The sequence below is a fragment of the Nomascus leucogenys genome, chromosome 18 (genome assembly GCF_006542625.1).
Source record: "Nomascus leucogenys isolate Asia chromosome 18, Asia_NLE_v1, whole genome shotgun sequence".
In the NCBI taxonomy this organism is placed as follows: domain Eukaryota; kingdom Metazoa; phylum Chordata; class Mammalia; order Primates; family Hylobatidae; genus Nomascus; species Nomascus leucogenys.
Window position 1 is genome coordinate 65,873,798 of NC_044398.1, and position 27,896 is coordinate 65,901,693.

Consider the following 27,896-nt stretch of genomic DNA (forward strand, 5'->3'; position numbering starts at 1 on the left):
TCATCAAGAAAAAATTGTGAGGCATGCAAAGAAACAAGAAAGTATGGCTTATTTATAAGGAAAAAATTTTTAGAGAACATTCCTTTGGGAAGCCCAGACATTGTCAACTGTCTTCAATATGCTCAAAGAGCAAAGAAAATAATCGACAATAACTAAAGGAAACCAGGAAAAGTGAATTGTTCAATAAATAGAGGATACTATTAAAGAGGTAGAAATTATAAAAAGAAACCAAATAGAGTTGCCGGAGTTGAAAAGCACAATAATTGAAATATAATGTTCACTGGAGGGGTTAAATAGCAGATTTGAGCAGGCAGAAGAAAGATTGGGGAATTTGAAGATATATCAAGAGTATACAGTTTGAGGAACAGAAAGAAAAAATAAGAAAAATGAACAAGACCTGTAAGGATTGTGGGACACCATCAAGCACAGTGGGAATTCCAAAAGGAGAGGAGAAAAGAAAGGAGTGTAAAGAATATTTGAAGAAATAATAGCTGAAAAATTACCAAATTTAATGAAAGACAGGTGTCTACACATCTAAGAAGCTCAATGAACTTCAGGGTGGATAAATTGAAAGAGATCTACATCAAGACAAATTGTGATTAAATTGTTAAAAGACAAAAACAAAGAGAATTTTGGCAGCAGCGAGAGAGAAATGACTGGTCATTCCTTAATGAAGGAATCTTCATTAAGATTAACGGTAGGCTTATCATCAGAAACCATGGAGCTCAGAAGGCAGTGGAATGACATAAGTGCTGCGAAAAAAAGCCAAAAAAGAATCCTGAATCTAGCAAAAGTATCCTTAAAAAATGAAGGAGAAATAAATATGTTCCTAGAACAACAAAAACAGAGGGAGTTCATAACTGCAAGGAATACTAAAGGAAGTCCTTCAGCCTGAAAAGAGGCTAGGAGAGAGTAGCTCAAAGCCATATGAAGAACTAAAGAATATCAGTAAAGGTAACTACATAGGTGAAATTAAAAGTAAGTAGTTTTCTATTTTTGGATTTGTAACTCCTCTTTTCTAAGGAAAAAGGATTTAAAAAATAAATGCATAAAAGAATATTTATAAATCTATGTTAGGCCGGGCGCAGTGGCTCACGCTTGTAATCCCAGCACTTTGGGAGGCCGAGGTGGGCAAATCACGAGGTCAGGAGATTGAGACCACGGTGAAACCCCGTCTCTACTAAAAAAAAATATAAAAAATTAGCCGGGCATGGTGGCGGGCGCCTGTAGTCCCAGCTACTCAGAGAGGCTGAGGCAGGAGAATGGCGTGAACCCGGGAGGCGGAGCTTGCAGTGAGCCGAGATTGCGCCACTGCACTCCAGCCTGGGCGACAGAGCGAGACTGTCTCAAAAAAAAAAAAAAAAATCTATCTTAATAAGCATATAATATATAAAGATGTAATTTTAGACAGTGCTACCCTAATAGTTGGAGAATTCAACACCTTGCATGCCATAAAGGCCCAGATAGAAGATCAACAAAAAAGTTGAAGACTTGAACAACACATAAACCAACTAGATCTAACAGACATTTATAGGACATCACTCCCTCCCAAGAACAGCAAAGTATATGATATGGTTTGGCTGTGTGTCCCCACCCATATCTCATCTTGAATTGTACTCCTATAGTTCCCATGTGTTTTGGGAGGGACCTGGTGGGAGATAATTGAATCATGGGGGCAGTTTTCCCCATACTGTTCTTGTGGTAGTAAGTCTCATGAGATCTGATGGTTTTATAAGGGGTTTCTGCTTTCACTTCTCTCTCATTCTCTCTTTGCCTGCCACCACCATGTGAGATGTGACTTGCTCCTCCTTGCCTTCTGCCATGATTATGAGGCCTCCTCAGCCATGTGGAACTGTAAGTCCAATTAAACCTCTTTCTTTTGTAAATTCCCCAGCGACAGATATGTCTTTATCGGCAGCGTGAAAACGGACTAATACAGTAAATTGGCACTAGTAGAGTGGGGCGCTGCTGAAAAGATATCTGAAAATGTGGAAGCGACTTTGGAACTGGGTAACAGGCAGAGATTGGAATAGTTTGGAGGGCTCAGAAGAAGACAGGAAAATGTGGGAAAGTTTGGAACTTCCTAGGACTTGTTGAATGGCTTTGACCAAACGCCTGATAGCGATGTGGACATAAGGTCCAGGCTGAGGTGGTCTCAGATGGAGATGAGGAACTTGTTGGGAACTGGAGCAAAGGTGACTCTTGTTATGTTTTAACAAAGATACTGGTGGCATTTTGACCCTGCCCTAGAGATTTGTGGAACTTTGAACTTGAGAGAGATGATTTAGGGTATCTGGCAGAAGAAATTTCTAAGCAGCAAAGCATTCAAGAGGTGACTTGGGTGCTGTTAAAAGCATTCAGTTTTATAAGGGAAGCAGAGCATAAAAGTTTGGAAAATTTGTAGCCTGACAATGCAATGGAAAAAATCCCATTTTCTGAGGAGAAATTCAAATGGGCTGCAGGAATTTGCATAAGTAACAAGGAGCAGAATGTTAATCCCCAATTATCCAGGGCATGTCAGAGGCCTTCATGGCAGCCCTTCCCATCACAGGTCCAAGGCCTTGGAGAAAATGGTTTTATGGGCCGGGCCCAGGGTCCCCCTGCTGTGTGCAGTATAGAGACTTGGTGCCCTGCATCCCAGCCACTCCTTCCAGAGCCATGACTAAAAGGGGCCAAGGTACAGCTCAGGCTGTGGCTTCACAGGGTAGAAGCCCCAAGCCTTGACAGCTTCCACGTGGTATTGAGCCTGCGGGTACACAGATGTCAAGCACTGAGGTTTGGGAACCTCTGCCTAGATTTCAGAGGATGCTTGGATGCCCAGGCAAAAGTTTTGTGCAGGGGTGGGGGTGCTCACAGAGAACCTCTGCCAAGGCAGTGTGGAAGGGAAATGTGGGGTGTGAGCCCCCACACAGACTCCCTACTGGGGCACTGCCTAGTGGAGCTGTGAGAAGAGAGCTACTGTCTTCCAGACCCCAGAATGGTAGATCCACCAACAACTTGCACCATGTGCCTGAAAAAGCCACAGACACTCAATGCCAGCCCATGAAAGCAGCCGGGAGGAAGGCTGTACCCTGAAATGCCACAGGGGTGGAGCTGCCCAAGATTATGGGAACCTACCTCTTGCATCAGCGTGACCTAGATGTGAGACATGGAGTCAAAGGAGACAATTTTGGACCTTTAAAATTTGACTTCCCTGCTGGATTTTGGACTTGGATGGGGCCTGTGGCCCCTCTATTTTGGCCAATTTCTTCCATTTGGAACAGCTGTATTTACCCAATGCTTGTACCCCCATTGTATGTAGGAAGTAACTAACTTGCTTTTGATTTTACAGGCTTGTAGGTAGAAGGGACTTGCCTTGTCTCAGATGAAACTTTTTTTTTTTAAGACAGTGTCTCACTCTGTCACCCAGGCTGGAGTGCAGTGGCATGATCTCAGCTCACTGCTGCAACCTCCACCTCCACCTCCTGGTCTCAAGTGATTCTCCTGCCTCAGCTTCCTGAGTAGCTGGGAATATAGGCGCCCACCACCACACCTGGCTAATTTTTGTATTTTTAGTAGAGATAGGGTTTCATCATGTTGTTCAGGCTGGTCTTGAACTCCAGACCTCAGGTGATCCCCCCACCTTGGCCTCCCAAAGTTCTGGATTACAGGCGTGAGCCACTGCACCCAGCCTCAGATGAGACTTTGGACTATGGACTTTTGAGTTAATGCTAAAATGAGTTAAGACTTTGGGAGACTATTGGGAAGGCATTACTGGTTTTGAAATATGAGGACATGAGATTTGGCAGGGGCCAGGGGCATAATGATATGGTTTGGCTATGTCCCTACCTAAATCTCATCTTGAGTTGTACTCCCATAATTCTCACGTGTTGTGGGAGGGACCCAGTGTGAGATAATTGAATCATGGGGGTGGTTTTCCCCATACTGTTCTTGTGGCAGTAAGTCTCATGAGATCTGATGGTTTTGTTTTTTTTTTTTGAAACGGAGTTTCGCTCTTATTGCCCAGGCTGCAGCGCAATGGTGCAATCTCGGCTCACTGCAACCTCTGCCTCCCAGGCCCAAGTGATTCTCTTGCCTCAGCCTCCTGAGTAGCTGGGATTACAGGCATGCGCCACCATGCCCGGCTAATTTTGTATTTTTAGTAGAGACAGGGTTTCTCCATGTTAGTCAGGCTGGTCTCAAACTCCTGACCTCAGGTGATCCTCCCACCTCAGCCTCCCAAAGTGCTGGGATTATAGATCTGATGGTTTTATAAGGGGTTTCTGCTTTCACTTCTGTCTCATTCTCTCTTTGCCTGCCGCCATCCATGTAAGATGTGACTTGCTCCTCCTTGCCTTCTGCTTGTGAGGCAAAGGGATTTGTGAGGCCTCTGCTGCCATGTGGAACTGTAAGTCCAATTAAACCTCTTTCTTTTGTATATTGCCCAGTCATGGGTATATCTTTATCAGCAGCATGAAAAAGGACTAATACAGTGTACGTTTTTTCTCAAGTGCATATGGAACATTTACCAAGATAGACTATATGTTAGGCTACAAAACAAGTCTCAATAAGTTGTTTTTCATTTCTTTGTTTTTTTTTCTTGTTTTTCTTGAGACAGGGTCTCACTGTGTCACTCAGGCTGGAGTGCAGTGGCATGCTTATGGCTTATTGCAGCCTCAAACTCTCAGGCTCAAGTGATCCCCCCCCACCTCAGCTTCCCCAGTAACTGGGATCACAGGTGTATACCACCATGCCCACCTAGTTTTTGTATTTTTTTTTTTTTTTTTTTTTTTTTTTCTGAGACGGAGTCTTGCTCTGTCCCCCAGGCTGGAGTGCAGTGGCGCGATCTCGGCTCACTGCAAGCTCCGCCTCCCGGGGTTCACGCCATTCTCCTGCCTCAGCCTCCCGAGTAGCTGGGACTACAGGCGCCCGCCAACACGCCCGGCTAATTTTTTGTATTTTTAGTAGAGACGGGGTTTCACCCTGTTAGCCAGGATGGTCTCGATCTCCTGACCTCGTGATCCGCCCGCCTCGGCCTCCCAAAGTGCTGGGATTACAGGCTTGAGCCACCGCGCCCGGCTAGTTTTTGTATTTTTTTAGAGATGAAAAATCCAAAAATATTTTGTATGATTTTAGTCTTTTAAAACTTATTGAACAGGGCACAGTGGCTCATGCCTGTAATCCCAACACTTTAGGAGGCCGAGGTGGGAGGACTATTTGAGCCCAGGAGTTTGAGATCAGCCTGGGTAATGTGGTGAAACCCTGTCTCTACCAAAAATACAAAAATTAGCTGGGCATGGTGGTGCCTGCCTGTAATCCTCGCTACTTAGGAGGCTGAGGCAGGAGGATCTCTTGAGCCTGGGAGGCGGAGGTTGCAGTGAGCCAAGATTGCACCACTGCACTCCAGCCTGGATGACAGAGTGAGACCCTGTCTCAAAAAAAAAGAAAAAAAGAAAAAAGAAAAGGAAAGTTCTCAAATCAACAAACTTTCCAACTTGAGGGACTTGAAAAATAAGAGCAAAATAAACCCAAAGCTAGCAGGAGAAAGGAAATAATTAGGATTTTAGATGAGATAAATAATTTTTTTTTAATAAGCCTGTCCAACATGCTGAGATCTTGTCTCTACAAAAAAATAGAGAAACAGCTGGATGTGGTGGGATGCACCTGAAGTCCGTCCCTTGGGTGGCTGAGGTGGGAGGATTGCTTGAACGTAGGAGTTCAAGGATGCAGTGAGCTGTGTGATTGTGCCACTGCACTCTAACCTGGGTGACAGAGCAAGACCTTGTCTCTCTTAAAAAAAAAAAAGGAATAGAGAATAGAAAACAATAGAGAGAATCTACAAAACCAATAGTTGGTTCTTCCAAAAGATCAACAACATCAACAAACCTTTAGCTAGACTGGTAAGAAAAAAAGAAGAAAATTACTAAAAGAAGAAGAGAAAGTGTGGTTATTACTACCAAACTTACAGAAATAAAAAGGATTATGAGAGAATACTGTGAACAATTGTATGTTAACAAATTCAATAAGCTAGAAGAAATGGACAGATTCTTAGAAAAGTGACTGGTATGTGATGAAAAAATGAGAGTTGATTGGGAAGAGTCCGGATAAACCACCAAAAGCATGTAATTGAATCAAAAATAGATTGGCAAAGACTTACAGTGTCGGAAACAACTAGGATTGATCCAAATTCTTCTAAACTCTCTAATCTGGAGTCTATAGCTCTTGCACACTACAACCTTCAATTCTCATTCAATTGTTCTACAAAAATTTAAACCTCATACCAAATGTTTGAGTGGAGTTTTTTCTTGTAAGAGCTGCATAAGCTCCAAACGCATGAACCTTCTCTTCTCACTAAATTCTTGACCTCTGCACAAAATACAATAAATGCCACCTGTGGCACTAAAGAGCAAGCAAAAGCAGGAGGATAGATAACATTTGAAACAAGGGAACAGCACTGGGTGAGTTTCCCCTGTTTTTGCAGATTCTAGCATGAGAGTAAGCTCCACTCTGCACCGTGAAAAGTGGCTGGAAATCTGGTAGATCACAGCTTTTCTGGTCTAAAAAACTAGAGGACAGAATTTGAGGCAATCAGCTGCTGGAAAGTAAGGGGGAATACCTTAAGTAAAAAAAGAGGGTAGAACCCTAGATTTTACACATAAACCTCGTGATCCGCCTGCCTCGGCCCCCGGAAGTGCTGGGATTACAGGTGTGAGCCACCACGCCCAGCGAAACACACCCCATTTTCAAGAGAAAAGGCAACTAACAGAGAGACCAGTTCTAAGATGCCCAGATGTTTGAATTAGTAGACAGAGATTTTAAAGTAGCTATTAAACTAAGTCAAGGATGTGAAGGGAAATAAGATCACAATGACGTAAAAGTAGGAAATATTAGCAGAGAACTAAAAACCACAGACATATATACAGATACAAAACATCCCTGAAAATTTTAATATCTGAAATTAAAAATTCACCTTTTTAGTGAATAGGCTTAACAGCAGAATGGAAGTGACAGAAAAGAGTCAGTAAACTTGCAGATAAATCAACAGAAATTGTATAATCTGAACAACAGAGAAGTAAATGGTTGAAAAAAATAGCCTCAGGGACCGTTTTGATATGGGACAATATCAAAAGTTCTAACATAAATGAAATTATTTTCCTAGAAAATGAGGAGAGAGAGAATATTTGAAGAAATAAAAGGTGGGAAATTCCCCTAATGTTGTGAAAAATAAAACATCAGATTCAAGAAGGTTAATGAAACACAATAAGATTAATTTGGGGGATGGCCGGGACCTGTGGCTCATGCCTGTAATCCCAGCACTTTGGGAGGCTGAGGTGGGTGGATCACCTGAGGTCAGGAGTTCGAAACCAGCCTGGCCAACATGGTGAAACCCCATATAACCTAATACAAAAAATCAGCTGGGCATGATGGCGCATGTCTGTAATCCCAGCTACTCAGGAGGCTGAGACAGGAGAATCACCTGAACCCAGGAGGCAGAGGTTGCAGTGAGCCAAGATTGCACCACTGCATTCCAGCCTGAGTAACAGAGCAAGACTCTTCCTCAAAAAATAAAATAAAATAAAAAAGATTAATAAAGGGAAAAATCTGAGTGCCACACTTTTTCTCCACTCATTTCCTTCCTTTAACAAAATCTACCTGTTTAATGGTAGTTTTTGTCTAACTAAGCAGGCATAGAGTTTTTTTTACAATTTATATTTATTTAGCAATATAGGTGGTAAAAATATAAAAGTATAAAATATAAGTTGTAAAAAACTTTATGCCTCCTTGTTGAGAAAAATTCATATTTATTTAGCAATAAATATAAGTTGTAAAAAACTCTGTGTGTTGTAAAAAACTCCATGCTTGCTTAGTTGGACAAAACTCAATCCCCAAGTCTGCCCCCCACCTCACCACACCAGTTTGAGTTGATTTAGACACCCTAATCTACTAGAAGTGAATAGGAATGACATGGTCTCTTCCAAGAAGGAACTTATATTCAAGTCAAGGAGAAAAACAATAATAATAACAATTAAAAGTAAGCATTTTATCTAATAAATAGATGTTATGGTAAGTTCTGTTACATAAATAAACTGGGTGCCATTGTACAGTATAATGCTTTGAGGGTACTATAAATCAAAAAGTCAGAAAAGGATACTGGAGTAGTTTAGATGAGAGATAACCACTAAACTACATTAGTGACAGTGGAGAATGATAAATGAGCATTCAACGTATAAGATATGAGCATATTCAAGATATTTGAGGTAGAATTGACAGATTTTACTACCTGAATGTGGGGAGTGATGGATATTGAGGAGTAAAGAATAGGATTCCCAGGTTTGGGACTTGCACGAGTCTATGAATGGTAGTGTCCTTCATTGAGATTGAGAATAAAGAGGGAAAACAGATTGGGAGGAGAGGTTGAGAAGATGAATTCAGCATTGGAAATGCTGAGTGAAGAGTAGCTGTAAAACATCTGATTGTAGGTATCTAGTGGGCTGCTGGGTGGCAAGATGTGCAACTCTACATTTGAGAGTTATCAACATGCAAGGGGTCATTGTAGCTTTCTTTAGGGAACTGAGATAGCTACTTTTACTTGCCCAGTAAAAATTTCCCTTTCTTCTGATAGTAGACCCTGCTCCCTTGGTCTTACCCAGGCCTCGTCATTCTACGTCATCCTCCCATATGGGGAACATGACTCAAAAGGCAAATCAGAGTCTTTCCCTAGAGTTGGTCTGTAGACAGGAAGAGAAAGAAACTGTCTTCCTGGAGTTGCTTATTTGTTCACCAGATGGCTAAACTAGATGAATGTGATTCTGGGGCTGATGGTAGTCATCATTTTCCCTGCAGCATAAAGAGAACCTGTCTTTAGAACAAAGACATCTCTGCTTGATGCATGGAGATAGAGTGCCTAGACTAGTGGCACTAAGTCTAGGACTGAGGTCTGGGTACCTACAACTCTGATCGTCATTCTGGATTCTTCCCAGATAAATCTCCTTCACTGGTTTTGTTTGTTTGTTTGTTTGTTTTGTTTTGTTATTTTTAAAGTGAGTTGAATAAGATTTGTTACTGTTTGGGAGAAACTCTCAAAGAATGTTTTTCCTCTGCTCTCATGCTACCATGACAACAAGCATCAACACAGAAAAAGTCTTCTGTGAGCAAGTGTGTGGGGGTTTCTCCCCACCACCAAGCAAGCAATGAATTCTGCAGCAGACACCAACTGGGAGTCCTCCAATCAATTCTGATACTGGAGATAGCAACAGATTCCACAGGTTGAGGACTCAGTGCCCAAGATTGCCCCCAACCTCACCACACCAGTTGCAAGTCCAGGCCTCTGGAACTTCTGGTGGACTAGCTTCAAGTTGGGGTTCCCATGACCCCCTCTCTGGGTTCAATTAATTTGCTGGAGTGGCTCACAGAACTCAAACACTTAATTATATGTACTGTTTTATCATGAAGGATATTACAAAGGATATGAATGAAGAAATGTATAGGGTGAGGTATGGGGGAAGGGGCATGAAGCTTCAATGCACCCCCTGGGTGCACCACCCTCCAGGAACCTCCACATGTGCAGGTATCCAGGAGCTCTCTGATCCCTGTCATTTTGGGTTTTTATGGAGGCTTCATTGCATAGGCATGATTGACAACTGTGTAGAAATGTGATTGGACAAAAAAAATATGATTTAAACCCAGCAAGGCTTGACTTTTCAGATTTTTCTTAGCCTCTCTGCATTGTATTCCTTCCTCTAAGGTGTGGGGTAGGGTGCTTTCTGGAATAAGGGTATTTTGACCCACAATCAGATTACAGTCTTGGCTTGGGCAGGTAAAATGAGGACAGGAGAAAGAAAGAGAGAGATTCTATTTCCTAAGGCCTTAAGTGCCCCAACATTGTAACAAAGACTATGGGAGATAGGGGTCAGGAACCATGGACAAAAAACCTGTATATATCATAACACAATAGCCACTAAAACTTTGTTTTCGTTTGTTTGAGGCAGGGTCTCACTCTATCACTCAGGCTGGAGTGCAGTGGCACGATCACAGCTCACTGCAGCCTCTACCTCCCAGGCTCAAGAGATCCTCCCTACTCAGCTTCCTGAGTAGCCGGGACTACAGGCGTGCACCACCACACCTGCCTGATTTTTAAATTTTTTGTGGAGACGAGGTCTCCCTATGTTGCTTAGGCTGGTCTCCAACTCCTAGCCTCAAGTGACCCTCTCATCTCAGCCTACAAAAGTGCTGGGATTACTGGCACGTGCCATTGTAGCCAGAGGCCCTAAAACATTTTTGATTAATACATTCGTGCACTGTGAGAGAAGATAAAAATCACTCAAGACAAAGAAAGGATGGGGCCAGGAATTGAGAACAAATTCCAAGAAATCCCAGCATTTAAGGACTAGGTAGAGACTCCCTGTATCTATCACTTATAGATGTTGCCTTATCTGTGTTATTACAGATATCACTTATCTGTGTTGCCCAGGCTGGCCTCTAACTCCTGAGCTCAAGGATCCTCCTGCCTCAGCCTCCTAAGTAGCTGAGACTAGAGGTGTGTACCACTGTGCCTGGCAACTCAGTATGTATTTCTAAAAGATGAAGACTCTTCTAAGGCCAGGTGCAGTGGCTCATGCCTATAATCCCAGCACTTTGGGAGGCTGAGGCAGATAGATCCCTTGAGTCCAGGAGTTCAAGAGTATGGGCAACATGGGGAAACCCTGTTTCTACAAAAAAATACAAAAACTAGCTGGGCATGATGGTGTACACCTGTAGTCCCAGCTACTTGAGAGACTGAGATGGGAGGATCACCTGAGCCCAGGGAATTTGAGGCTGCAGTGAGATTGCACTACTGCACTCCAGCGTGGGTGACAGAGTGAGACCCTGTCTCAAAACAACAACAAAAGACTCATCTAAAAAATTATAATCACAATATAATTATAATATCTAAAACATTAATATTTACTTAGTATCATTTAGTATCATGAGTTTACAAATTCTTGAATTGTATTGTAATTTAATTCAGTTGGTTTGAGTCAGGATCCAAACAAGATCCACACATTGCAATTAGTTATGTTTCTTACATTCCCTTTAGTTTCTAAGTTAACCACCTCTTTTTTTCCTTTAAATTTTTTTTTAAAGAAACTGAAGTATTTTTTTCTAGTAAAATTTCTTGTAGTCTAGATTTTGCTGATTATATCCCTGCAATGTTATTTAACATTCTCTATTCCCTCTCATTGCTGTAGGCTGGTAGTTAAGTCTGGAGAGTTGAACAATTGATCATATTCACACTTGATTTTTTAAAATCAAGCCTTTATAGATAGTGTTTTGTACTTCTATTGTAACACTTTGGGAAGCACATGATTTCTGGAGGTCTTTCTTTTGTGAGATTAAGGCTGTTCAGTGGGCTCAAATATTGTCTACAACAAAGTTCCTCGTCTGCTTTTCACCTAATCGTTTCAGCAGCCATGGATGATCATCCACTTGATCAGAAGTTCATGACATCTTTAGTGTCTGAATAATTTTTTCTCCGTTCTCATAGGTCAATAGAAGTACCTAACATTTCTGTTTATTAAGTAGTTAGGGTCAAACAAATTAATATTATGTTGGTGCAAAAGTAATTATGGTTTTTGCTACTACTTTTAACATATATATTTATGTCCTAATAACTTAGTAGTGACTTTAAAATATACACATAATTTGAAAGAACAATACTTTAATTTCATTCTTAAATAACCACATTTTCTTACTAATGGGATGTCTATACCTCTTGGGCACCTCATAATTTCTGAAACCTTGAAATCAGGTGGGACACCACTACCCTCATTTCCTGTTCCTAACTGGATTCTGCACAACACTTTCTTGAGACCATAGCAACCACCGAAAACCTGACTGCAAAGATAAGTTAGTCAAAAGAATGTAATTTGCCCTAATGTTGAAACTTTGAATTACCTCAAGCTGGTAGTTCACATGGCTTCTGACAGATGTCATCGTTGTTTCCCCCCAAATTTAAAATACCTACTGTGATGTCCCTGTGAGTTTGTTATAGTGCCCTCATGGTTTGGGCACTGGAGGTCATTGGCCATTATTCTCCTGGACTAGAGCAAGGATTGGCAAACTTTTTCTGTAAACAGCCCAGTAGTAAATACTTTAGGCCTAGTAGCCGTGTGGTCTCTGTCATAACTACTCAATTCTGCCTTTATGGTGTGAATGCAACCAGTATAGACAATATGTAAACAAATGGAGTGACTGTTGCCATGGTTTGAATGTGTGTTACCTCCAAAATTCATGGTGAAGCTTAATCACCATCATTGCAATAAGTGGGGCCTTTTTAGGAAGTGATGCTTATGAGAGCCATGCCCTCGTGAATGTAGGGCATTTATAAAAGGGCTTGAGAGAGTACGTTTGCTCTCTTTACTCTTCTGCCATGTGAGGACACAGTGTTCTTCCCCTCCAGAGAATGCAGCAACAAGGTGCCATCTTGGAACTGGAAACTGAGCCCTCACCAGACACTGATCCTGCTGGTGCCTTGATCTTGGACTCCAAGCCTCTAGAACTGTGAGAAATAAGTTTATGTTCTTTATAAATTACCCGGTCTCAGGTATTTTTGTTATAACAAGCACAAACGGGCCAACACAACTGTATTCCAGTTTATTTACAGACACAGGTGTTGGGCTAGGTTTGTCCTGAGGACCTTGGTTTCCCAACCCCTGGCCTACAAAATAGAGAGGAATTTTTCATTTATTAGCTGGAATTCTTCTAAGGAGAAGAATTTTCCCTCAACAGTTTGGTTACCCCAAGATAAAGTGTGCTTAAGAAATGTAGTATAAACATTTGCTTCTTTCTTTTTTTTGGGGGACGGAGTCTCACTCTGTTGCCCAGGCTGGAGTGCAGTGGCACGATCTTAGCTCACTGCAACCACCACCTCCTGGGTTCAAGCGATTCTTCTGCCTCAGCCTCCTGAGTAGCTGGGACTACAGGCGCATGCCACCACGCCCAGCTAATTTTTGTATTTTTAGTAGAGACGGGGTTTCACCATATTGGCCAGGCTGGTCTCAAACTCCTGACCTCGTGATCTACCCGCCTAGGCCTCCCAAAGTGCTGGGATTACAGGCGTGAGCGACTGCACCTGGTCGCTTCTTTCTTTTTACTAGTTTTCAAAATTGGTTGATTCCCCAGCATCCAGCAAAGGGGTCCAATAAGGTTTTTGGGTTTTGACTTTTTTTTGCATCGTTAATGATGAAGTCATAAAATTTAAAAATATATTTGATATGTTTCAGTCATTTGAAGATATTTTCTTTAATTTGAAAAAACTTCAAACTTGTAAAAATGTTGCAAAGATAGCACAAAGAATTCCCATATACTTTCACCCAGAGTTACCAATTGTTAACATTTTGCCATATTTGTTTTATTATTCTCTCCCTTCTTCCCTGCTCCTGGCTTCCTCTCTCTCTCTCTCTCTCTCTCTCTCTCTCTCTCTCTCATATAGTTTTTCCTAAACCACTTGAGATTAAGTTGCTGACAATATGCCTCTGCCCTTAAATTCTTCAGTGTATATTTCCTAAAAACAAGGATGTTCACAGTACAGTTATTACAATTAGATCATTTTTTATTGACACAGTGCTCTTACTTAATCTATAAACCTTACTCAAATTTCACCAATTGTTCCAATAGTGTCCTTTATAGCATTCTTTTTTTCTCATCCAGCATCCAACCCAGGATTAATCATGCATTTAGTCTTCATGTCTCTTTAGCCTCCTTTAATCTGAATTAATTCCTTAGCCTTTCTTTGTCGTTCATGACATTGACATTTTTGAAGAGTATAGGCTATTTAGTAGAATGTCCCTTAATTCGAATCTATCCCAAGTTTCCTCATGATGAGGTTCAAGTTAAACATTTCTGGCAGAAATAGCACATGAGTATTGTAGTGTCCTTCTTACTGCATTACATCTGGAGGCACATGATGCATATTGATCATCACTGATAGCTAGTCTCGAAGTTCTTCAGTGAACTATGTCCCCAGTTTTCATGGCCTTATGTTGTTCCCTCTCCTTGAATCTGGACTGGCCCAGTGACTTTCTTTTAACTAATAGAATGTGGCAGATGTGATTGTTTCTTCTTCTACTAGATCTGAAGGAGCCTCGCAGCTTCTGCCTTGTCTCTTGGAATTTTGTCCTTGCAATGTTTGCCTGGTTGGAATGCTCACTCTGGGGGTAAGCAACCAACATAAGAAGTCTGACTGAGACCACCAACTGTGAGGAAGCCCAAGCTAGCCACTTGGAGAGAGAGAGACGCCTGGCCAGCACCCAGCTGTTCCAGGTATCTCAGTCACCAGATAGCTGAAGAAAGAAGCCATCTTGAATGTTAAACAAATTGATATCAAACGTTAAGATGAATCAAGTCCCAGCCAACATCTGAAGGTAACTGCATGAGAGATGCCAACTGAGCCCCCTCAATCAACAGAACCATGAAAGATAATAATACATTGTTTTAAGCCACCAAGTTTTGGAGTAGTTTGTTATTCAGCAATAGATCACCAGAACAGTACTGTTAACTTTGGTGACTTGGACCAAGATAATGTCTTCCAGGTTTCTCCATTGTACAGTTATTATTTTTTCCTTATAATTGATAACTAATTCGTGGGGAGACACTATAAGACCTTATTAATGTCCTTTTTTCATCAAACTTTCAGCTGCTAGTTTTAGTAAGCCAGAATCAAATATTAGTATGATAGTTGCAAAATGGTAACTAAAAAACTCCTCTATTAGTTCTTCTACATTTGTTAGCTAGCATTCTGCTGTAAGAAAGAGATTTGCTGGCCGGGAAATCTCTTTGCGCCCGGCCTAGCACACATTCTTATCCTTTGCTGGTTCCCTCTTTTCTTTCCATTTTATTAATTTTGATTTATCCTTCCATTAAAAATGAGCAAATATGTCTTTTTAGATATAAGCTAGCATACTGGGCACACTACTCTGGCTTTTTTCCAATAATACATCCTGGCAATCACTCCATGGCAGTGTATAGAGATAATCCTCTTTTCTTTTAATGGCTGCAGAGTATTCCATTGGTAGATGTTTTGGCCTGCTATTGAGCAAGTTTTCAGTTGTTTTCAGTCTTTAGCTTTTGGTTCTGCAGTGAATAACTTTGCGTAAAATCCTTTTGTATTTTTTGCCAGTGTATCTCTGAGATAACTTCCAGAAGGAAGGTTGCTGGATCAGATGGTACATGCATGTGTAATTTTGCTAGGTCTTGTCAAATTCCCTTCCCTCAGGATTATGCCACGGTACATTCCCAAGAGCAATATATGAGTACCTATTACTTTACAGCTTTCTAACAGAGTACATTATCAAACATTTGCCATTCTAATAGGTGAAAAATTGTTTCTCAGTGTAGTTTTCATTTGCATTGCTCTTAAAATGAGGTTGAGATTCTCTTCATTTATTTAAGGACTATTTGCTTTTCTTTTTCTGTGAACTCTTTGTTTGTATCTCTTGCCAATTTTTCTTGAGATTTGTTAATCTTTTTCTTTTTTACTTTTAGCAGCTCTCTCCATATTACAGATCTTAATCTTTTTACTGGGTGTATATTGAAAATATATTTCTCCAGCTTTTCATTTGTCTTTTGGCTTTCTTATAGTTATTTTTTGCTATGAAGTTTTATTTTTTAACCTTTACTTGGTCACATTACGTAAAATTATTCCTTTGGGATTTTAAATCATAGGTAGAAAAGTTTTTGCAAGTACAGAAGAATTCATCAGTGTTTTCTTCTAGTTTTTGCATAGTATTATTGTTTTTATATTTGAATTTCTTATTCTGTATAATGTGAGAAACAGGTCAGATTTTGTCTTTTTCCATATGGCTATCTAGTTACATATAGAGTATTTTCATAAAGAAGTGGTCAACAGTGTCACTGACTGCTAAGAGGTCCCCTAGGTTAAGAACTGAAAACTGCCAATAGGGTTAGTAACAAGGAGGTCAATGTGACCTTGCCAGTAGCAATTTCAATAAAGCAATGAGGCAGAAGTCAGATTGCAGTGGATTGAGGATTGAAAGGTGAGGAAGTAGAAGGAACAAGTGTAGATAACTCTTTGTGAGGTCCTAAATTGATAGTCTTTTTATTAGGCACTACATAAAAGTTTCAGAATTCCAAAAGACAGATTTCAGGCAAAGAAGTTTTCCAATAAAACCCCTGTGTCCGTCAGGGACCAATCAGGCAAATAGAAACCATTCTAAGTATTTAAAATAGAGGGAATTTAACCTTTGTGAGAATTGGAATGGTGCCTCATATGAGTAGATGCAGCTGTGCAGGTGCCTGGCTTGTTCATTAGAGAGTAGGCAGAGAGGGTTCAGCTATTTCTTGCCTTTTGGTTTGGTGCCTTTGTGCAGGATACAACCTCCATATCTGTATCTGATGGCCCTGGTTATCCCCATTTTACAGAGAAAGATTAAATAACTTGCCCAAGGCCATATGGCTAATAAATGAACAATCAGAGATTACCAATGTTGAATTCACAGCCAATTGCTGGTGACTTTCCTCCTATTTGAAAGCTGTAATCTTTCAGTCTTGGGAGAGGTAGTCAAAAAGAGATTCATTCCTGGCCAAGGTTCATGGACAGGATCTGGTCACTGCTTCTCCTCCTTGGGTACTATGCTTTCCTAGTGACTCTTTACTAAATTCCATAGTTCACTGGTCAACCACTGTTCTGTGACAAAGGGCCAATAAGACCCCTTAGTCTAAGGAAGTATTGTCCAAGGAAACCTGACACAGTGTTCGACTTTTATCCTTCACTTACTTTAAGCTTTCATTAAACACCCTTATAACAGAGTTTAGGTGCGACTGAATGTGTTATATCATCTAGGAAGGCTGGTTGATTGCAAACAGGACCTCTCAGGAACACTAGTTAAGCTCAAACAAGACTGATTTGTAAACCAGAATTTCAATGTATGAATTCATAATAAGGAGCAAGTAAGGCTTGTATGTCTTGTTTATGCCACCTCCTTTCCCAGTATCCAATCACTTGGGAAGTTGAGTGATTAGTCAAGAAGTTGCTAAGTAAGCATGGAATCAGAACAGGTGCTGATGAAATATCTTTACTCATAATAGAGAACACTTCTCTAGTGGCCAGCTCCCAGATTTAGAGTCTTTTAAATTTGCACCAGTGTTTCCCAAGCTTCAGTCATTTGAATACCACCTTCATGATTTTACCATTCCTGCATTTCAATACACATATATTTAGTTTTCTTCCTTTCCTTCCTTCCCTTCCTTCTCTTCCCTCCCTCTCCTCCCTTTCTTCCTCCTTTCTTTCCTTCTTTCCTTCCTTATTTTCTTTTTCTTTCTTTCCTTCTCCTTCCTTCCTTCCCTTTCTTTCTCTTCTTTCCTTCCTTTCTTCCTTCCCTCTTTCCTTCTTTCCCTTCCTTCCTTTCTTTCTCTCTCTCCTTCCTTCCTCCCTCCCTTCCTTCCTTCTTTCCTTTCTTTCTTTCCTCGGAGTCTCGCTCTCTCACCCAGGCTGGAGAGCAGTGGCGCGATCTCTGCTCACTGCAAGCTCCGCCTCCCCTATTCACGCCATTCTCCTGCCTCCAGTAGCTGGGACTACAGGCGCCCGCCACCACGCCCGGCTACTTTTTTGTGTTTTTAGTTGAGACAGGGTTTCACCGTGTTAGCCAGGACGGTCTCGATATCCTGACCTCGTGATCCACCCGCCTCAGCCTCCCAAAGTGCTGGGATTACAGGCGTGAGCCACCTCACCCGGCCCTTAGTTTTCTTAATTGAATAAGTTTTTAAAACAAAACATTTACTTTAGCTTCATTCTAAGCAATTATATTTCTGAAATCATATTTGGTGTGCTAGTTTTCTAACACATATTGAAATAAATATAAACATTAAAATAACTACCAAAATGAAAATGTCCATGAACTGCTTAAACTCAGTGGTGTGTATACCACACCTTAGTAAATATTGCCCTAGCCATTACTGGAAAAATAAAATACATACGTTTCTCTGAATCCCGGTTGGTATGTTGAACACCTCTGTCTGTTGAATTTCTTCCTCAGGTGTGTACTAGCATCATGGTATCTTGTACCATCATTGTACCCACCCCCTCTATTTTGTGTTGATTTTACAGGGCTCCAACCTACAGTATTTTATTCTATTTTTTTTTTTTGAGATGGGGGTCTTGCTCTGTTGCCCAGACTGGAGTGCAGTGGTGCAATCTTGGCTCACTGCAACCTATGCCTCCCAGGTTCAAGTGATTCTCGTGCCTCAGCCTCCCGAGTAGCTGGGATTACAGATGCCTGCCAGCACGTCCAGCTAATTTTTGTATTTTTAGTAGAGGAAGGGTTTCATCATGTTGGCCAGGCTGGTCTTGAACTCCTGACCTCAAGTGTCCACCCACCTCAGCCTCCCAAAGTGCTGGGATTTATAGGCGTAAGCCACCATGCTTGGCCTCCAACCTACAATATTTCATATTTTATCTTTAGTATTTGTGATTTTGTGCATAGTAAGAGATTCTCAAATATTTGTGTACCTATTATTCTTGAATATTTTCTAACCTCAAATATTTATAGTACCTAAGAATGAACATATACTCTACCATTTGAGGTGATTAATTTTGGCCTACTGGTGGATTAAAAGAATTTTTAACAGTGTTGACATGGCGCTAGACACAATCCACATCAATAAAAAATCATTATTTGAATAAGACGAAGATAATGCTGAAAAGATAAAAAGACTAAAATATAAGTTCTCTTTATTTGTATTAACTTTGAGAATTCAGTGTTTCAAAAGTGTGAAGGGTCTTAACTGCAAACTTTGATTTAAAACTGAGACTTCTTTGAGGAAATTGTTTTGCTTTAATCGGTCCTTCTAAATATGGGATTTAGAGAATTTGGAGGAAACTGTATACAATAAAGTTTTTTTTCACCTAAGCTTTCTAGTTAATCATTTGACACAGCAGTCTTAAGATTTTAAATTCCAGTTGCCACTGCCATTCTTTCCACTAGAATGTTGCTTGAGATATGGGCCAATTTTACTTAGCACCTAGCCTGGTACCTGGTGTATAGTAGGTGTTCATTTAAGGCTTATTTTACAACTAAGCAAATTCGTACCTTTTCTCTATGTTACAGAACATCACTAACACCAAGTTAAGATCTATAAGAGGGAATCAGAAAATAGAATATTAGTTTCACTTTCTTGGAACACACATGAAGGAGCAAATCTTTACAAAACTGTCTTTTTTCGCTGTTCATGGTCAATATTTGAATTATATTATTTTTATGCACTGCTTATTTATCCTTTCCTCAATATTGAACTTCAGTTCTCATCAGAATTCACTGTTTCTTAACCAAAGATTCCTCTCACACATTATACATGCAGACTTTTTCATTAAGTCATTTTATTGCAATACCTGAAAGCAACAAGAATCTGTACTCTCCAAGTGAGTGAATAGCAGAGAATGTTTGCTAAGTGTTTTTAAAAAATGTCTTCATTTTAGAAAATTTGCCTAAGTTTTCCATACTCGAAAAAAAAACCTAGTTGTCATTCTCTCTACATGATTTTATATCTTGCTTTTTCTGCTTAGTAAATGTTGTCCCATAGAATTAAAAATTTTGCAGGAACAATCTCTAATTTGAATTGAATTAAAATACCGCAGAGGACCTCCTCCACCATGGCTTGAGGGTATTTGATGTGAAAATTTGGTTTAAAAATGGAAATTATTTAAAATGAATTATATCAAACTGTATTTTGATTTGGCCTTTGTTAAATATAATCTTTTTTTTTTTTTTTTTTTTGAGCCGAGTCTCGCAATCTCAGCTCACTGCAACCTCCGCCTCCTGGGTTTGAACAAGCGATTCTCCTGCCTCAGCCTCCCAAGTAGTTGGGACTATGGGTGCGTGCCACCATGCCTGGCTAATTTTTTGTATTTTTAGTAGAGACGGGGTTTCACCGTGTTAGCCAGAATGGTCTTGATCTCCTGACCTCGTGATCCACCTGCCTCAGCCTCCCAAAGTGCTGGGATTACAGGCGTGAGCCACTGTGCCCAGCCTAAATATAATCTTTTAAGGTTGGGTGTGGCTGCTTATGGCTGTAATCCCAGCACTTTGGGAGGCTGAGGCAGGAGGCTCACTTGAGGCCAGGAATTGGAGACCAGCCTGGGCAACACAGGGAGACTCTTTCTCTACAAAATTTTTTTTTAAAAATTACCTGGGCATGGTGGCTTGTGCCTGTAGTCCCAGCTATTTGGGAGGCTGAGGTGGGAGGATCACTTGAGCACAGGAGGTTGAGGCTGCGGTAAGCTATGATCATTAGTGCACTCCCCTCTGGGTGACAGAGTGAGACCTTGTCTCAAAAATAAATAGATAAATATATTCATTTTGATCACCTTGAGAATAGTCTGACAAAGTTTATTGCTAACTAGATAAATCCTGACATTCTTGGTGGTGATGGTTCTAGAGATAAAAAGTATGAAGCAAGCCTGAGCCTATTAAGTGCTTTATCCTTTATGTACCAGTATCAAACTGTGTTGCTATTTATGTTCCTGAATGAGATAGGAATTTCTTCAAAGATTCAGAGAAGGGAAAATGACAGAAACAACAACAAAAATGAGAACTACACTTTTTTTTTTTTTTTTTTTTTTTTGAGACGGAGTCTCTGTCTGAGGCCCAGGCTGGAGTGCAGTCGCGCAATCTCGGCTCACTGCAAGCTCTGTCTCCCGGGTTCACGCCATTCTCCTGCCTCACCCTCCCAAGTAGCTGGGACTACAGGCGCCCGCCACCACGCCCGGCTAATTTTTTGTATTGTTAGTAGAGACGGGGTTTCGCCGTGTTAGCCAGGATGGTCGCATCTCCTGACCTCGTGATCCGCCCGCCTCAGCCTCCCAAAGTGCTGGGATTACGGACAGACGTGAGCCACCGCGCCCGGCCTCTGAGAACTACACTTTTAAAACAGCCCATGGTCACGCTTTTTGAAGCGCTAGGGAAAATACTCAGGGATTTTACCTGCTTTGGGGTGGGGGGTGGGGGCAGAACAAGAAAATCTGATTGAAGACAGCATGAAGTATCAAAATTACCCTTGGCCACTTTGGCTAGTGCCCGTAGGAATATAAACAGTTGGGCCACAAATCCAAGCCTTGATGAATGACCTATGCCAGCACCAATTTCCTCCCTCCCTCTGGATCAGAGCCTGTTTCCTTCCAAACTGGTGGACCCCCCAAATCTTACAGGCTTTTTTTTCTTTTTCCTCTATCTCACTCTGTCGCCCAGGTAGAGATCAATGGCATGATCTCGGTTCATTGCAACCTCTGCTTCCCGGGTTCAAGCGATTCTCCTGCCTCAGCCTCTTGAGTAGCTGGGACTACAGGCACCCGCCACCACACTCGGCTAATTTTTGTAATTTTAGTAGAGACGGGGGGGTTTCACCATGTTGGCCAGGCTGGTCTCGAACTCCTAGCCTCATGTGATCCACCCGCCTCGGCCTCCCAAAGTGCTGGGATTACAGGCCTGAGCCACCATGCCCAGCTGGGTCTAACTTTCTTTACAATTTCCTGGGTTCCCAGCTGGACGGAGTCTCATCCCTGCCCCACTTACTGGGAGGAAAAGGGAATGCACCTCCTCCATGGTCCTCAGCTGCACTTCGAGGCACCTGGAATCCCCGGATGTGGAGCGAGTCTCTGAAATGCAGAACCCGAGGGGCCAACCGCCCACGGACTGTGATGGGTAAAAGGGGAGAGAGCACTAAAGAGGCCGAGTAGGGAGGACATTATCCCTTTCCCCTTTTATTATTGTGTTTTGTTAGAAAAAGGCAGGTGGACATCTTTAGCTTGCGAAGCTTGCGCAAGGAAAATCCAGAGCGTCTCCAGAATAAGGATCCCACCAGAGAATGTGGACACAAGTGGGCCCTCAGCCAGCCTTGAACCCGCAGGCCCAACAGGCCACTTGGCTAGGAGGCCAGAGCGTCGCCATAGAGGCCCGAACGCTTGCGTTTAGGGAATGCGCAGGCTAGAAGTGGAGGCGGGACGCCACTGGATGTCTGAGCGCTGATTGGCTGGTGGCGCCCGTCACCAGCCAATCATCAACAGACGCCATATGTTGTTGGAGCCACGCACCTGACGCAGTGGGCGTCTTGCACGTGCAGCCGTTTAAGCCGCTTGGGCGCCTGCGAAGACTTGGGAGAGCAAGCCTCGGAGAGGTAAGTGGGTCGCCTTTCTACACGAACTGGCCTGAACTCGGCCGTACGGGCTCCCCAGTAACCGGCCTTTGGCCAAAGTGTGGATGGAGTAGGCGGAGTTTTGAAGCCGTCCTTCGAAGCCTTTCTGCCTCGGGGTCTCAGAGTCCCACGGGTGCCCCAAGTCTGGGCTTGAGGCCTGCAGAGGAGGCGAAGGGGCCTTCTTCCCGGCCTCTACACAGCGTTTTCTCTGAACAGACATGGTCCTAGTACCATTTGTGTACAAACCCTCCTTGATGAAGCTGGTTGTCCTTTGTCGGCAGGATTTGGGCGATCATACCCTTCTTCCCTTCCCCACTAAAATCCAAGGCCTCCCTCTTCACCCAGTCGCTGTACCCCAACCCCGCCCCCACGCACGCCAGAAACACCCCAAAGCAAACATCCTATCCACCTTGGACGTTAATCATGCGAAGGGAGAAATCTTAAGTAGTTACTGAAAAAAGTTTCCTCTCCCTTAATATTCAGTAAGTCGTTTGGGGACCTTTGAGGGAGGAGATAAAGTCTATGAACAGATTTTTGGGAAAAGCCTAAGTCTCGCTGGGGACATGGCGATTGCTAGAATGACTAGGTAAGAGGTTCAACTAGTTTCTAAAGATAAGAAAGGATGGAAATAAATGCCACCTTTAGATAAGAAGAGACCTAATTCCTTCTTTGGAAAAAACTTTTGGGGTCTCAGCACCTAGTTGGGTAGTTCCAAGAGGTGTATGTGAAACAATGAGTTTATACTTTTAAAGTTATTATTCTGATCTAATTGAGTCCAAGTGTGCATTTTTTTTTTTCTGAATAGAACTTGAAGCCACCATGGCAGATGAAGATTGGGAAGCAGAAATCAACCCTCATATGTCTTCCTATGTTCCCATATTTGAGAAGGTAATAACATTTAAAGTTATTAAATGCTACGGATTTTATCAAAGTTGAAAATCGCTGTGGTGAGAGTTCTAAATTATACAGTCTGTGTCAGTGTTTATCTCCATGTGATTGTTATTAACTATTATATGGGGAATAAGAGGCAACCTAAGCCTCGCATAGGATACAATAGCTTGAGGCAATTCGATAATTAAAAGCTAAAATAGATGTAAAAATATTAATGACCTAATTTAAATCTCAATGATTTAGGACTTCTTCAGGTGAAAGCAAACTTGGACAAATGTGGTTGATATCAGTGAAAGACCCTTGTATGGAAAATTGAAAACAATAATTACGTTTTGGGAGATACTTTAAATTCTGAAAATTGATTTTGTGCAAGGAGATTCTCAGGATAAATGATACTAGGCTGATTGAGTTGGTAACGTCAGTTTGTATGAATCTTCAGATCTTTTTTCTTAACGGCATTTGGGGAGTTACATTGTAATTTAGGAGGGGACAGTGGGGTTAGTTTTTTGGGCTTCAGTTCTGACTTGGAAATTGGCTTTAAGAAGATTAATAGAAGGTACTTTAAAAGATAATAGATTATTTTTGCATGTGTTACTTACTTTATGGTGTCTCTACAAGTTGATTTTTTTTTCCCCTTCAGAATTTCCTGTTCGAGTGTATGTCAGTTCTGACACTTTCTGATTTCAAGTTTTGCCTTAGTGGAAGTTCTTATTTTAGACAAAAATATAAAATATGCAATCTTTTGTCTTAGTTGAATTTGATCTATATGTGAAGTTTATATTAAAATACCCAAAATACTAATATAAATGTATCATGTTTCTTTTCTTGGAACTTTTTAAAAGAAATAACATGTTACCTTTTTTTTTATTTTTTTAAATTTTTGTAGAGATGAAGTCTCACTATATTGCCCAGGCTGGTTTCCAACTCCTGAGTTCAGGCGACGTTCTCAAAGTGTTGGGATTACAGGCGCGAGCCATTGCACCTGGACTGTGTTATCTTTTTATAGTTCTCTTCTCATCATAAAAATATTATAGCTTTTTTGGGAAAAGTGGAGAAAGTTACCTACAAATCTTGCCCAATAGACAAGCACTCCTGTTAAATTTTTTAGTCAATTTTCTTCTGTTTTTTTCCAAACATTTTTTATTTGTTTTTGATACAGTGTCTTGCTCTGTCACCCAGGCTGGAGTGCAGTCGTGCAATCTGGGCTCACTGCAGCCTCTGCCTTCTGGTCAAGCGATTCTCCTGCCTCAGCCTCCCTCAGCGAGACTACAGGCACGTGCCACCACACCCAGCTAATTTTTGTATTTTTAGTACAGATGGGGTTTCCCCATGTTGGCCAGGCTGGTCTTGAACTCCTGATCTTGGGTGATTCACTCACCTGGGCCTTCCAAAGTGCTGGGATTAAGTCATGAGCCACCGTGCCCAGCCCAAACATGTTTTATATAGTTTTGATGATAGTATATAACAGTAATTTTTTCTTTTTTTTTTTGAGATGGAGTCTCACTCTATTGCTGGAGTGCAGTGGTGCAGTCTCGGCTCACTGCAACCTCTGCCTACTAGGTTCAAGCGATTTTCCTGCCTCAGCCTCCCAAGTAGCTGGGTCTACAGGTGTATGCCACCACGCCCAGCTAATTTTTTTTTTTTTTTTTGTATTTTTAGTAGACAGGATTTCACTATGTTGGCCAGGCTGGTCTCAAACTCCTGACCTCAGGTGATCCTCCCACTTTGGCCTCCCAAAGTGCTGGGATTACAGGCATGGGCCACCACACCCAGCCATATAACAGTAACTTTCGAATCCATCTTTCTTCACACTTCAGCACTAACTATTCCATATTACAACTTTTGTGGGAATTTCAGTGGTGTTAGCTTCTCACTCTGATACTGTCATTAATGTTTACATCTTTGTTTTAATTTGGTAATTTTTTTCAAAAATGGAATTACTTGTTCAGAGGACATTTTTTATCGTTCTTTTTCCTCCTTGTTCTCAATAGATTTGTTGTAATACAGAGTTTAATTCACAGATGCATACTTTATTCTCCCTGGTCTTAATAGCCATCTGTCCAATTTCTTTTTTCTTAGTTTGAGATTTTTGTCTTCATGAAGTGTTTAAGCAGCAGGCTGCGCTGTAGCGTGTTGTGCATATTTATTGCATTGGGTTTCTGAAATTAAGGATGACTGTCAAATCTTTCAAATTTACCTTTTTGGGATCTTTATGCTATTCGATAACATAGTTTCTTCACATTGGGAATACTAAATTGAATATGTTGACCAGTCTACCTTATGATGCTTAATACATTTGTGTTGGGTGAATTTGTAGTATATCTTTTGCATTTGTCTGCAAACTTAACACCTGGTGTTGTGCTGGTTGTGCCATTAGTTCTTTGGCTTAGTTGACTCAAAGGAACATGGTGCAATCAGGATCTTTATTTGCCTTCCTAGGTTGAATAAAAGTGCAGAGATGGCCAGGTGCAGTGGCTCATGCCTGTAATCCCAGCACTTTGGGAGGCTGAGACAGCCAGATCACTTGAGGCCAGGAGTTCGAGACCAGCCTGGCCAACATAGCAAAACCCCTTCTCTACTAAAAATACAAAAAATTAGCTGGGAGTGGTGGCACGCGCCAGTAGCCTCAGCTACTCGGGAGGCTGAGGCAGGAGAATCGCTTGAAATCAGGAGGTGGAGATTGCAGTGAGCCGAGATCAGGCAGCTGCACTCCAGCCTGGGCAATGGAGCAAGACTCTGTCTCAAAAAAAAAAAAAAAAAAAAAAAAAGTGCAGAAACTAGAGATGAATACATTACATTTTTATGTAAAACAAATCTAAAGTCTTTCATTCTGTTTCTTTTAAAGACACCGTTTTGATTTGTTCTAACTGAATTTGGTTTTCAGGAAAAAGCTGGCTTTCTCTTTTATAGCAGCTTTATCTGTGATCATCCTTTTCTGAGTGCTTCTCAGGAGCTTTATTTGGAGACTTAATGTTGACATACACTTATATAATTTTGAAATAATTTGTCATTGTTCTAGTATAACTGATAGAATTTTGGGTAGAACTTCTCAATTCTAGATTTTAAAGTGAGTGTGCCACCTGGGAATAGAACAGCGAAAGATGTGAAGTTAAGAAAGATTTGATAATCTGGCAATTATATAGTCCAGAAATCTCAACCGTTAGGCATTTGCACATTGCCTGCAGGCTTACTGGGGTGAGTGTTAGAATGGATGGGTATGGTGAGTGTATTAGATAATTCCGTTGCTTATGTACTAGCTGTGAGGCTTCTTGTTAACTGACCATGAAAGTAAGCCTGTATAGTGATCACTTCTGTCTGATCTATTTGCCATTTTTGTGGCACATTTCAGAAGGCAAAATCTCTTGTGGTTAAAGTGGAAACAGTAATTGAGTAATTAGACCATCCACGATTATAATTTTATTAAGCAGCAGTAGCAATGTTATTAATAATTGTTGAGATAAGAAAATAAACATATATATGATATTCCAAAATTGAAAATAAGAATACAGGTGATAAAAATGTGTTCATCAAAATGCAAAAGGGTTATTTGTAGCTGCATATGAGCACACTTATGTGTTAAACATTTGAAATTTCTGAATTGGTGCGTTTGGGTGGTTTGAGAGATAATAATGGTTTACAGCTAAATATTTTAAGAGGTAAGCTAAAGGCAAGACCTATGATTCATTCAACATATTTTTGAGTTCTAGTAGGTGCTGGAGAGATAGTGGTGAACATAAGGTGCTTGCTGTTAAATTGTATTTTACTGGAGAAGACAGAATAAGTGCGTTTGAGAACCAAATAATTATAGTGAAACGTACTATAAAAAATTAGAGAAATGTGTGTGTGAGACTGGTGCGGGGTGGATTTAGTTGGAGAGGGAAGGCTTCTCTCAGACAGTGACTCATGAGCCTGAGACTTAAAGGAGTCCCAGCAGGACATCATGTGCAAAGGTTCTCAAGGAACGTTTGAGAAGGAGGAGGGAACAAACTTGGGGTATTAGGGCAACAAGAAGAAGGCTTGTTAGTTTTCTGTGGCTGCTATTACAAATTAACAGAAACTGGGTAACTTAAAGGAACATAAATTTATTCTCATAGTTCTGGAAGTCTGAAGTTAAAAATCAAGGTGTCAGCAGCGCTGCCCTCCCTCTGGAGGTTGTGGGACAGAATCTTTGCTTCTTCTAGCTTCTAGTGGCTATAGGCATTCCTCGGCTTGTGACTGCGTATCTCTTGGTTCTGTCTTCACATTGCCGCCTCCTTTGTGGGTCTTTGTGTTATTTCCCTTTGCCTCTCTATTATAAGGACAGTTGTGATGGCAATTAGGACTCATGCCGATAATCCAGGTTAACCTCATCTCAAAATCTTTAACTTAATTTCTTCTGCTGTGACCCCTTTTCTCTTTTCTTTTCTTTTTTGAGACAGAGACTTGTTCTGTCACTTAGGCTGGAGTGCAGTGGCGCAATCTTGGCTCCCTGCAAGCTCCACCTCCTGGGTTCAAGCGATTCTCCTGCCTCAGTCTCCTGAGTAGCTGGGATTACAGGCGCCCGCCACCATGCCTGGCTAATTTATGTATTTTTAGTAGAGTTGCGGTTACACCATGTTGGACAGGCTGGTCTTGAACTCCTGACCTCAGGTGATCTGGCTGCCTCCACCTCCCAAAGTTCTGGAATTACAGGCGTGAGCCACCACGCCCAACCAGTTAAGCTTTTTTATGATAAAATTCTGTTGGAAATTATTTTTGATGTATTTTTTAAAAATTCATCTTGGAATTTGTAAGTTGGATGTATGTTGTATATTAAGTTCCATAGCTTGAAGCTTAATAAGTTTTTCAGTTCTTTAGTGTAAGAG

The 27,896-nt window shown here is 41.3% G+C and overlaps 1 protein-coding gene across 3 annotated transcripts in view; it reads left to right on the top strand.

The window, feature by feature from the left end:
- The first annotated feature begins 22,058 nt into the window (after window positions 1–22,058).
- Window positions 22,059–27,896, top strand: part of DDX4 (DEAD-box helicase 4) — an 80,665-nt gene continuing 74,827 nt past the window's right edge. For 2 of the 3 annotated variants that reach the window (XM_030798596.1, XM_030798597.1), the window contains exon 1: window positions 22,971–23,049. In XM_030798596.1, the coding sequence (XP_030654456.1) occupies window positions 22,981–23,049 (69 nt within the window). In that variant the 5' untranslated portion in view covers window positions 22,971–22,980. Of the gene's footprint in view, window positions 22,144–22,966; window positions 23,050–27,896 lie in introns of those variants that run through there. The other variant, XM_003265934.3, reaches the window with a different exon arrangement.